The sequence below is a fragment of the Ornithodoros turicata genome, chromosome 7, assembly GCF_037126465.1.
Source record: "Ornithodoros turicata isolate Travis chromosome 7, ASM3712646v1, whole genome shotgun sequence".
In the NCBI taxonomy this organism is placed as follows: domain Eukaryota; kingdom Metazoa; phylum Arthropoda; class Arachnida; order Ixodida; family Argasidae; genus Ornithodoros; species Ornithodoros turicata.
In genome coordinates this window covers 21,707,339-21,720,036 of record NC_088207.1, presented here as the reverse complement: position 1 = coordinate 21,720,036, position 12,698 = coordinate 21,707,339, and the positions used below count along the sequence as shown (strand labels likewise).

Sequence of the window (12,698 nt, the reverse complement as noted above, 5' to 3'; positions counted from 1 at the left end):
CATCGTTAAGTCTGTAGATGAAACCACGCTCGCGACAGATTTCTCCATCGTCCTAAGGACACCAGCGGCTGCCTCAACGTCTGCAGTGCACCACAGTTTCGTCCAGAGCATGCAGACAGAAAAACACCAAGACTGGCCCCGTCAACCGGCGCTTACGGACCGCGACTTTACTCTCATTGAGCTGCAGACTGCGTTGAAACTTGTGAATGTGCGATCGCCCCAGTACCAGATAAAATCACTTACGCCGCACTGCGAAACCTTGACGAGCCGTCACTTCTAGCTCTCCTTCATGTTTATAAATCGTCTTGGCGACAGGAATCCGTACAATCTACTTGGTAGGAGGCTTTAGTTGTTCCAATCCTGAAACCAGGCAAACCCCCAAATACCCTACCCTCCTTTCGCCCCGTGAGCCTGACAAGCTGTATGGGCAAACTGATGGAGAGAATGGTTTTGCACCGCCTCGACTGGTGTCTCGAAACACAAGGTGCATTCCCTCAGGAAATGGCTGGAATTCGCCGCCACCGAAGCTCTATGGATCCAGTTCTCGATCTAGTCTCTACCTTCCAACATGCTCGTGCTCATCGGCGGATCGTTGTATCGATCTTCCTGGACATTAAGCGCGCCTATGATGACACCGTCTCGCACGTCTGTGTCCTCCACGGGTTGCGGTCTTTTGGAGTATCTGGTCGACTTTTCAGCTGACTTCACGATTTCCTTACGGACCGAACTGTCGCTGTCCGCACATCCCACGGCCGAAGCTCCAAGCACCCTGTTCATCAAGGCGTACCCCAAGGAAGCATTCTCAGTCCTACACTTTTTAATGTGGTCATGGCAGGACTAAAATCGATAGTTCCACGCAAGGTCGCATTCTCCGTGTATGCCGATGACGTTTCCCTTTGGGCTGTAGGCAAGCACGCCCAGCCATTCAGCGCCGTTTACAAAAAGTCTTAAACAACGTTCATCTCTACCTTACGAGACTTGGAATGGACCTTTCGCCCGAAAAGTGCGTCAAGCTCCCTTTCACCCGCAAGGCTACGAGTAATTTCCCTCTTTGGGTTGGTACACGGAAGCTCGAGCCTGTGCGTTCCCATCGCTTCCTTGGTGTGGTCCTGGACTCCCACCTGCGCTGGGCTCGCCACATTAAGCACCTTGAAACCAAAGTGCAGAGATGCTATGTGAGAGAGTGCAGAGATGCAATGTGCTTTACAGCCTTCCAGTCTTTCATAGGGTTTCTACAACATCGTTCAATACCCTTCAGTCCCTGTTCGCCCGAAGCCTTCGTCGCTGCCTTGGCGTTGCAAGAATGGCTGAAACACGGCAAGACCTAGCTGAAGCTGGAGAACTCCCGGTGGAGGTCCTCCGTGAGCGGGAAACGGCTCAACACTTGCTACGTTTGCGTGCGGACGTTCCCCGTCACGCACTCCTCAGGAAAATTCGATACCGTCCTGAAAGTGATTTCCATCGCGTGGCGCGGAGGACACGCCACGCTCTCACCAGACTCACACTTAGGACTGTCACACCGCCGAACGCCCCCTGGTCTCTGCCTGTGCCACCCACCTTCCCACGTCTTCCTGACCTCCAGGTCCGCAGAGCTCAGGTTCCCCCTCAAGTCCTTCGAGCCCATTTTTATGCTCTCGTCGACGCGAAGTTTTCCACCTCTACCGCGGCTTACACCGATGGCGCATTTCGAAATGGCAAGTCCGCGTCAGCATTTGTCATCCCCGACGAATGCGTAGTTCAAGGACGTCGCCTTTGGAATTGTACATCATCCACAGCTGCGGAACTCTACGCCATACTTTTCCTTTTGCAGCACATCGTTCCATTCCCACCTCGGAATTGGGTTGTCTTTATTGACTGACTCAGCATCTGCGCTGCAAGCAATTGAAAATTCTGGCATCCGAGGCTCCTCCGCCCCGTTGTTTATGGATGTGTTAACCGCTTACAAACTTGTCTACGAAGCAGGGCATAGGCTCGCTCTCCAATGGGTTCCCGCCCATTGCGGTGTCGAAGGCAATGAACTGGCGGACAGCGCCGCCGAAGCAGCTCTCTCGTCTCGGGGACACGGACGCGTATTGCATTGCTGAGAGGCGATCGGCGGTCCATACTTCGAAGCCTTGTGACTCCTCTGGCTACCCGCCAACGGACCGCCGACATACTACCCCCGCCATGCTGAGCAGAGTTGACCCAGCGCTCGCTTTCCCTATGCCAGCATATATCTCTCGTCAAGACGCCGCATTAGTTCATCGAATGCGCCTAGACGTGGCCTTCACAGCACAGCGGCGCTACCGCTTGCGACAAGTTAACTCTCCCCACTGCAGCCACTGCCGTGCTGTTGAAGATCTCGAGCACATTCTTTCCCATTGCCCACACTACCACCCTTCCCGCTCCGTACTCTCCGCCTCCCTCAACGAGCCCGACTCCCGTCCCCTCTCCCTCACCAAATTGCTTGGCCCCTGGCCGCATCCAGCTCACCAACGCTCTGTCCTCAAGGCTCTCTTCGCTTTTTTGGACGCCACAGGACTTCGATCCTTATTGTAACAGGACCCATTCTTTCATTCCCTGCTTCACCTCCAGCAATGGGGTAGAGTATCGCCCCGGGCGATGAAACTCCCCACTCATTATCCTGAAATAAAGTTGTCGTTGTTGTTGTTTGCCTTCGTTGTGTTTCAGCCAACGGGAGTTCACCCTCAGAGCTTGAAGTATCAGGCATTCCCTTTTCACCGTGTCTGTTGGAGCTGACGGGTTCTTCAGTAATGAATGACTCCGAAGACGATGTCTCGGCAGAGTCAGAGATATCGTGTTTTCTACATTCTTCTACTCTTTTCTCTGGCTCTGATGCTTCTGAACCCGGGTAGGACGAAATCTGACCTGGGGCTGACCAGTCTGCAGGACTCGCAACTTCTGCGTTGACAGAAACCACTTGAAGATCTTCAGACGGCAGCGTGGGAAATGATTCATCGGTCGCCTCCACGGCAGTCTCCGGATTCGGTAGTGGAGTATGGGTTTCCTCTCTCGAAGCAGCTGTCCTCGTGGTCGTCTGTCGAAGTACGTCGGACATAAGTCGTTTCTTTCGAAAGCAATCAGCAGTAGCATGTTTTCCCCCGCATCGTCTGCAGAGGGACGTGCACTCAGGAATCTCATGACCATATACTATGTCGAGCAACAAGAACAGAAGGGTACCGTGCATGCTGCACGCATGTGGCCTTCCCTTTTGCAGCGGGTGCACGCTCTCCGAATGCCATAGTAATCAACATGTGACCCTGTAACCAAGCACCAGAAGGAAGTTGGGTACCGGGTGTCTGACGTCCATCTCCATTTCTACAATGCGGTTTCCGTTACATACTGTGGGGCTGTTCTTGGAAAAAACCCATTCGATTTTCTTGACTTTACCATGTTGGCCGAGCGCTCTCATCAAATACTCATCCGGCACAAAAGTCGGCAAATATATGCATGTCATCCTTGTAACTTGCGATTCTAACGGTTCCAGAGTGCAGGGTACTCCAGCAATAAGGAGGCAGCACTAAAGAAAAGTTTTTCCGTGCAAAAGCAGCGCCGTGTGGTCTTTGCGCGCTACTTGAACGGCAAACTGGACGGAAAATCCTTATTTCTGCAGGAAATTCCGTTATACCAGCTGTCGGCCATTCACAAGAAGAATATGGGGGTGCTCCGAGAAAATACAATAGAAAGTACTCCACTGGATCTCGATCTGCGTCATGTATGCTATTAGGGATGCTTTCCCATCAGTGCGCTGACTTGTAGAAATGTTGATGTCAGCATATTTTCATTTCTTGTTTGCTGCAAGTTTTCCTCATTGCTTTATCTTTGTTTTTCTAGTTTGTTCCTGGAGGGTTAAGTAACCTGTGGGCATAGATGTATTTGTAGGTTAATCTCATGTCTCAATTGTATATGTGAGGAGTAAGTAAGATAATTTTCATCAGTGTCATTCAGCTGAACTGTGTTCATAACCTTTTAGTATACTTCTTAGTGACTACGTTTCTAAATGTCAATTAATATTTGAACCAAGATTGGGATTTAACACTTAACTCTGTTTTGCTAAACGGAGGACTTGTAACTGATTCATTATCACGTCATCAACTAACATTTGTAAAGAAGGACTTGAGGGCTGACTTCAAGTATTATTAATTCAAAGTTAACCATGCACCATTGTTGTGCGCATAGTACTCCAAAATGGCTAAATAATTTATTGCATAAGTTCTCTGTTACTGTAATTGAGCTGTATTTTTGTAAAGTACTTTTGACAGCCGTGCAAATTGAAACTGGCTTCAGTGTACACTACAAATGCATCGTAACATTTAACTGAAATATAATATAAGAGCAGAAGCAACATTTTGTCACAACTCAAACTATATCTTTATTTTTTATTGTCCAGGGATTTAGGAAACAGAGTAGGACTTCCTGCCTTCTGGTGTTATGACGTACTTGATAGAGTTGTAAAACCTGCAACAAAATAAACCAGAAGTATTAGTAGTTTCGTCTTTCCATTTTGAATTTAACCAGCTAGTTATATTTTACCATTTGTGCACTTTTGTATTCTCTGTTGGTGAAAAGATTAAAGGAACAATAATGCTGCAGATCCAACAGTGACCTGTCATCTTGATGAAGGTGAGAACTTTTCTTCATGCATACTAAGTGAGACGAAAGAAAAGTACGATGAAGGTTGTACAAAAACAGCAAATCTCCGTCGACTAAAATTTTATATATGTGGATGTTACCACATCGTGTAGTTTCCATCCAAAAGTAGGAGTAGGCAACGTTGTTTGGTTGTTGTTGGCATGTTGATGTGCTATACCGTTATGGCACATTAATATAGATAGAGGCAAACACAGTAGACAGCGTGATGGCTGCAAACTCTCAAGTGAAGATTTATTCAACAGAAGAGGAACCTGAAAGCATGAGTAGAAAAAGGCAGTGCCCATGCGATGCATGGAGAACCACATTAATCTCTGAGAAGGTAGGATCGGGAAAGCAATAAAGAGAAATGACGATTGCGTCTGAGATAGGGGAACTCTACAAATTTAGGACCAATATGATGTGGTAACCTTGCATGGCTCACTGCAGCAGTGACACACACTGAACAGTTCCAGTAGTGGGGCTTAAAAGACAATGAACTTTCACTGTTTCAATGGTCATTCAAGTGTAGAGGATGCATCTCTAGAAAATTAATTAGCGTTCCTTAGTCATAACTACACCTCTTCACACAGGAAGTATTCTTCTACCCCTCAAACAAGCTAGCAGTTCTCATCGGTTTCTTCTCCTACTGTTGACGTCGTACTAATGTTCTGCACCTGTCCAAAAACTCCGTAAATGTCACAAAGTCTGCAACATCTAACAAATCTACTGCTTCCATATCTGGACTTTGCGTACCTGCTTCCAGATATTTCTGTCATGTCAACTTGAGTGCCTGGATCACACAACACGAAGCAGTCTGGCGCCACTTCAACACTGGAAAGCCCCTAAAATTAAATTTGTTGATGTTGATAATGTTGAGTACGGGACAAGTAGGATAACATAAGTTAAATGGAATACGTCATCGTTATATTATAATTAATTTATACATGTGTGACGCCTGTACATACCTAAGAGTTGTGTTGAACACGTCACGTCGGTGAAGCAAAATCACTGGTACTGAACGGCAGTTTGCTTCGGACGCCTTCGCAATTCGCCGTCTACGACATCTTCTTCGTAGTCATCGGCAGCAAAATAAGCTCAGCACACACGACACGACTGCTGCATCTAATAGCCGAGTATTTCGAACCACATTCGTTCTCGCGCACTCTCCTGTAGAATCTTGTGGCAGAAAAATCATGATTTCTGCATCCCCGAACACCAAAACTACACCAGGCATATGTAGGTATCCCGAATACGTGACACAGCAGCCACGAACATGTCATTTGCTTCCACTTACTATTTCGCGCGACCAACATGTCCACCCACGACGTAAACGATAAACGCGATAACACAGACGGCCTTGCAGATGGCGCGGTGGATCGTAGCCCGTAGCGGCGAAGTAGCTGAATGCTTTATTAACGAAGAAACTATGGAAGTGAGCGTCATTTTTAAAATGTCGTTTAGCTGTAAGATCCTGTGCGTCAACTTTGTGCTCCATAAAATTAGTTCTCACGTGGTAAGGATTGACCAATCCCTGGGAGGCCTGGACCGGAAACCGCCGAAACCCAAGTTTCTCTTTTTCGTCGTTTGTTGGCAGCACCGTCCATGTTCCGGCAATCTTCAAAATATTTATACGTAAAAAATATGCCGAATTCAGAAGTAATGCTTTGTGTGTCTTATCAAACAATGATGTTGTGCACGACAGTGGGCAAAAATATGGGGGTTATTTTTCACTTTTCGGTCCCTTTAAGGTCCCTCGCGGAAGACAGCGTGTCTAAGCAACTTGTACACTGCCACCAAGCTGCTGGCGTCTTCGGCCGGGTTCGAACCCGCGATCTCGGGATCAGAAGGCGAACACGCTACCGCCTGAGCCACCGGGGCAAGCAGAGGTATAAGTGGACAAGTAAGGGGGATATAAGAGGTTAAATATAAATGTAGTAAATGATTTGAAATTGAAGAAGTTGAAGACAATTAAGAGTAAGGGGTAAAGGATAAGAGTAGTTAAAGGTAATTAAAGGCAGAAAGATGAGTTTAAGGAAAAAGTTTAAGTATTTGAGTATTTAACATCACCATGGCTTTACTCCCAGCACAGCTACGTAGCCATACCCGTATCACCTTCTATACCGCCGACGATATCTGTATGTGGACTTCTGCCATCGGCCGCTATACTCTTCAGCGTCGTTTGCGGCACGCTCTGGACACCATGATATCCTATCTCGGGGAACGCGGTTTCTCCATTTCGCCAAGTAAGATAATAGCGATGGCGTTTAGGCGCCGCTGTTTCCACATATGCCCAAAAATTTGTGGAGGGCTCTGCTCTGCAGTTTGTGTCCCACGTCCGCTATCTTGGCGTGATAATTGACCCTGGGCTCACGTGGGCACAGAAAATTAGGGCGGTGGTGGAAACAAAAGCAACGTTGTCAATGTCATCCGGCATCTATGTGGATCATCCTTGGCCCATCGAGTGCTGACCTCCGCTAGGTCCACTCTTCGTTGGTCCTAGTCTGTTGGGACTTTGTTAATTGATTGTGTGAACGTTGTAGCATAGTCTTGATAACGACGAAAAGGAAGGTGGTGGCTCGCGTGCATTGTGTGACGTAGTGCTTTGTTGGGCTTTTTTGGTTGGATGGATACGAGCACGTGGAGCTTTGGAATAAACACATCTTCTGTGGCTCATCTCATAGAGTCAACAATACAACAACAACAACACATTCAGGAACGGTTGGACTGGATCTTCTCCTTTGACGCTGCTTACGAAAAATTACCGATCCGTAGTTATTACATGGTGCCGAAACCCGGGAGGACAGCGGACTCCTGCAACGACTTACTGAACTTTGGACGGCGTTGAAGGATTGGTCAGCATGTCAAACCTCACGAAAAATCGACAAGCTCTTCGGTCTCAACTATCCCGTCTCCTCAACGAAGCGAACGGTTTACTTGGCGGGACAGGACAGATCGCACCGGAAGAGGCGGAGGTACTGATCGAACGCTTGCTCACGTTTCAACGCTAACTCAACGGTGTGGATGCACAAATTGAAGAAAGTGGCGTCGAGCAAGAGGAGCAAGACTACGCACGAATATGCGAGTACGACGATAAGGTGGTCACCTCCATAACAAAGTTGAAGTACAAAGGCAATCAGGTCCAGCAAATCATGCCAACGCCTGCGATGACTGAACGAGGATCAGTGAACGTGAAGCTTCCCAAGCTGGAGTTGCTGAAATTCGATGGGAAACGGAAGGACAGGGACCCTTTCTGGGAGCAGTTCGACAGGCTGGTTCATCGGAACGAGGACTTGCCTCTGAGTGACAAGTTCAGCTACTTGAAGTCGTTGCTGACGGGCGACGCAGCTGCGGCGATGGGACTGCATGTATCCGCGGAGTGTTACAAGGACGCCGTGGAACTCCGTCAGAAATGTTTTGGAGCTGACACAGCGATCATACAAGAGCACATGGAGGCACTCCTTAACATTCGACCTATCCAGTCATCGGGGGATGTGCACGAGCTACGAAAGCTGCATGACCGTCTCCGAGCGCACATGCGTGGTCTGAACGTTCTTGGTGTAGCTGAGGATTCCTATTGCTCCCTGCTTTATCCTGTACTGCTGCGGTCTCTTCCGAAGGACCTTGTTCTACAGTACTGCCGGAAGACAGCGGTGGACTCTACACAGTACGGGACCAACAGTTCGTCGATCAACGAAACCGGCGATAACGTGGATACTAGGACTTCAGAGTCCACAGTGACGAACTATCGGAAGAAGGTGGCTGATCTTCTGCAATTGCTGGGGATTGAAGTGGACAGCCGAGAGCGCTTAGCTTCAGTGCAGAAGACCGACAACGGGGGTCACTCTAAGGGCGTGACTCACAAGAAACAGGCGAGACAAAACGCAGCTTCAGCAGCGGCATTGCAGCACGTTGCAGGGCGACAGAGTTGTTTGTTTTGCAAATCCAGAAAGCACGGAACCGAGGACTGTGACGCCGATATTGTGTTCACCAAGAAAAAGGAAATACTAAAGTTGGAAGGGAGATGCTACCGATGTACCAGACCATATCACCAGTCAAATGCATTCAAGAGAAAGATACGGTGTCAGCGATGCTCTGGAAGACATGCATTTTCAGTTTGCGATCCGGGTTACCAGCCGAGGGAGCCGCGCAAGGACGGTGGAGAAACAGAAGACGCTGTTAAGTCGTCATCAGCACCGGTCAGTCTGCACTGTACCGCTGGCAGCACAGAGCATACACGGTTCTCCTTCAAACCGCAGCAGCCTGCGTAGCAGGCCGAAGGGCCACGTCGTTAGCAAGGATCATTTTTGATGGAGGAAGCCGGCGGTCCTTTATCACGAAAAGAATGTCTAGGAAACTGGGGTAGCACTGGAGAGCAGAACTAAAGGGAACTTTTCGGTCGAAGTTCTCGAGACGGGTCACATTTTCGAACAGTTTCTGCCAAGAGTCAGCACAGACATCAAAGGAAAACCGGAGGACCTTGGTTTGCTGGTCGCGGACGTACAATCGGGTGTGGCGAGAGAGATTTCTGTTCTCGTTGGTTGCGGCTACTACTGGGAGTTCGTCAGTGGGAAGGTCTTAAGCCTCGGAAAGAGACCCGGGGCCACTGAAACAGCATTTGGTTGGTGTGTCCAGGGGCCAGTCACTGGAGACGGCGCGGTGGTGCACTGTAACAATACTATGGTGCTGCGGACTGCTGTCCAGGAATCACATCTGAAAATATTGTATCGAAATTCTGGGAGCTGGAGAGCATCGGAGTGGCAATCAACTCTCTAGGAGACCAAGAAGGCTCAACGGACGGTAACGTCCTGATATCGTTCAAGACTACAGTAAAGAAAGTGGATAACCGTTACGAGGTACGGTTGCCGTGGAAGAACGATGTGTATCTAGACGACAACGAACACGTCGCACAGAAGCGGCTTCATCATATACTGAAGAAGTTGGAGAAAAATCCAGAACACATGCTGGAATATGACAACGTTGTAAGACAATATCTCCACAATGGCATAGCAGAAGAAACCGATCCGGACACGTCACCGTACACAGAACGTACCGTAAAACAGAACGTATTACATGCCGCATCACGCGGTGATACGGGAATCTAGCAGCACAACGAAGCTCCGGGTTGTCTTCGACGCTTCATCGCACGAATCGGATGCACGATCTCTGAACGACAACCTGGAGAGTGGCCCCAACCTCAACTCGGATTTGGTCGCCTTATTGCTAAATTTCCGGAAGTATCGGGTAGCGTTAGTTGCAGATATTGAAAAGGCGTTCCTACAGACTAGCATCAACGACAACGACAGGGACGCGCTCCGTTTCCTCTGGCTGCAGGAAACTCCTACACCTGGTCATCCTCTGCCGGACATCGTAACGTTTCGGATGACAAAGGTGCCGTCGAGCCCTTTCTTACTAGCAGCCACTCTCCAACACCACATCGAGACTATGGAAGCAAAGTAACCCAGCACCTGCCAGCTGCTCAGGACATCTCTCTATGTCGACGGCCTCCTAATTGGAGCATCGGATGAGGAGTCAACCGACAAGATTTACCTTGAAGCCAACGACATCTTCCGGGCAGCGTCCATGAAGCTCCACAAGTGGGCGTCTAACAGCAGTCTGATGGGAGGCCGTTTTCAATCTGAGGCAACGGGAGCTGTGCCACTGGGTGAAGTCACTGGGGTCCTCAAGGTGCTTGGTCTGACGTGGAATCCAACAGTGGATACGTTCTCATCAAATGATGTGCTCCAATTCGCGCAGCAGCGGACGGATACAAAGCGGTCCCTTCTTCAAACACCGGCTAGACTTTACGACCCGATGGGGTTCCTTTCACCTTTCCTTGTGAAGGAGAAGATTTGGTTTCAACGGACCTGGCAGCTCAAGCTCAACTGGGGTGATGCTCTACCGAACGACATAAAGCAGAAATGGCACGAGTGGTGCGAGGGCTTACCGCTCCTACAGACGACACAAGTTCCACGATTCTATGAGCACGGCGTGGATGGCAACGTTGTCAGCAGGATGCTGCATATCTTCGCGCCAGTCCCTTACCGTATGGTGCAGCTGCATGCATTTGCGTCAAGGATGCAACGGGTGAAGCAACCACTTCGTTACTTCTGGCAAAAGCGAGGGTTGCACTGTTGAAGAAGCTGACATTACCCAGGCTCGAACTCATGGCGTGCCTCATCGCGTCAAGGCTGTTTAAGTACATTTCCAGCCATCTCAAGTTGGAGACCGACGAAATTCACTTCTGGAGCGACAGCACGATTGCTCTGTACTGGATCCAGGGGAACGCAACCAGGTGGAAGCCTTTTGTGCAAAATAGAGTGGTCGAAATTCAAGAAAATGGTTCTTCTCACCCTTGGCACTATTGTCCTAGCAAGGAAAACCCAGCAGACCTCATGACCAGAGGAATCACGGCAAAAAGCCTAGTGGAGAACGAACTTTGGTGGAAGGGCATACAAGCTACATGTGGAAGCTACATCAACGGTACCCGTTCTTTTGGAGGCAAGCAAGTTCAGCTGGGCGGTAGCACTTCATAGGACTACAGCATGGATCATGCGGTTTGTGCACAACCTCCAGAGTTCAGAGAAAAGGAACGGTCCGCTTTCCACGGACGAAATAGAAGCGGCAGAGGCCTACTGGGTCAAGAGAATACAACACATGACGTTTCATCGTGAACTCAGCAATATAAATACGAACGTAAAGCTACCGAATGAGTCTCCTCTCAGGGATCTGGCGCCATTTCTCGACAGTGACGGGCTTCTTCGTATAGGTGGGCGACTTCACTTCAGTGACGGGACGTATGACGAACGACACCCTCTAATCTTACCGGGAAGCCACCACTACACCAAGCTGCTTGTCATGCAGGCACACCACCGCTTGCTGCATGCCGGTGTAAGGGACACACTGGTTCACATATGTGAAAATTTTTGGATCATACGGGCGCACCAACTGGTTAAGGGTGTGATCTATCAGTGCATCATCTGTAAACGGCTCCAGGCTAAGGCCGCTGACCAGACGACGGCCCCTTTACCAGCGGTCCGGATAACGAAGTCGCAGCCATTCGAAGTCGTGGGAATCGACTTTGCGGGGCCTCTGATCGTCAAAGTGGACGAAGACGTCGGCAAGTGTTACATCGTGTTATTCGTCTGTGCAGTTGTGAGGGCGCTGCACCTGGAGTTAACCAGCGATATGTCGACCAGGGCTTTCCTTCAGGCCTTACGGAGATTCGTCTCTCGACGGGGACTTTAGGACTGTGAAAACTTCCCTGAAAAAGGTTTTGGGAAGGCGGCTTCTAGACGCTGACGAGATGCGTACAGTGCTAACTGAAGTAGAGGCAGTGGTAAATTCACGTCCCATCACCTTCATTTACGTGGACAGTGCAGAGGGCACCCCTTTTTCTCCAGCGCTTTTCTTCGTGGGAAAGCGGTTGACGTCGCTCGCCCAAGCGAGACGAGACTACTTCTACTGAAGCTGCTCTGCACGACCTGTGGACCAGTCGGCAAGAAGATCTTGCTCACTTCTGGAAACGGCGACGCACAGAATATTTAGCAGTGCTTCGTCCAGCTCATGCATCCAAAACAACCAAGTCTTCATCGTCAACATCACTAAAGATCGACGACGTTGTTATCCTGCACAATGAGCATCGACCACGTCAGCTGTGGAAGTTGTGCAGAATCGAAGAGCTATTTAGCGGCAGAGACGGCAAGGTCAGGGCGTGCAACGTACGGTTACCAAACGGGACCACACGTACACGACCCATTCAATGTTCCGGAACTGTGCCGGAACTGGAAAATGTGCCTCTGGAACTGTCGGACGTCTGGAAATGAGCAAGAACTCATTTGGGGGGAGTATGTTGGGACTTTGTTAATTGATTGTGTGACCTTTGTAGCATAGTCTTGATAACGACGAAAAGGAAGGTGGTGGCTCGCGTGCATTGTGTGACGTAGTGCTTTGACGTACACGCTGAATCAGCCCATCGTACATCAAACCGTCCCTGGCATTGCTAACAAATACAGCATACCATCTGTCGCTGCATGTCTTACCGCCTGGACAACATTCATGCCTTCCAT

At 49.3% G+C, this 12,698-nt stretch overlaps 2 protein-coding genes across 2 annotated transcripts; both read left to right on the top strand.

Moving 5' to 3' along the window:
* The first annotated feature begins 7,796 nt into the window (after window positions 1-7,796).
* Window positions 7,797-11,165, top strand: LOC135400525 (uncharacterized). The gene is made up of 6 exons (XM_064632358.1): window positions 7,797-8,501; window positions 9,064-9,250; window positions 9,334-9,667; window positions 9,735-9,999; window positions 10,105-10,627; window positions 10,687-11,165. Exons 1-6 carry the CDS (start codon window positions 7,797-7,799, stop codon window positions 11,163-11,165), a joined length of 2,493 nt encoding a protein of 830 aa, XP_064488428.1.
* A 16-nt stretch (window positions 11,166-11,181) lies between these two features.
* Window positions 11,182-11,877, top strand: LOC135400524 (uncharacterized). Its single transcript, XM_064632357.1, has one exon. The coding sequence runs from the start codon at window positions 11,182-11,184 to the stop codon at window positions 11,875-11,877; it is 696 nt and encodes a 231-aa protein (XP_064488427.1).
* Window positions 11,878-12,698: the final 821 nt, after the last annotated feature.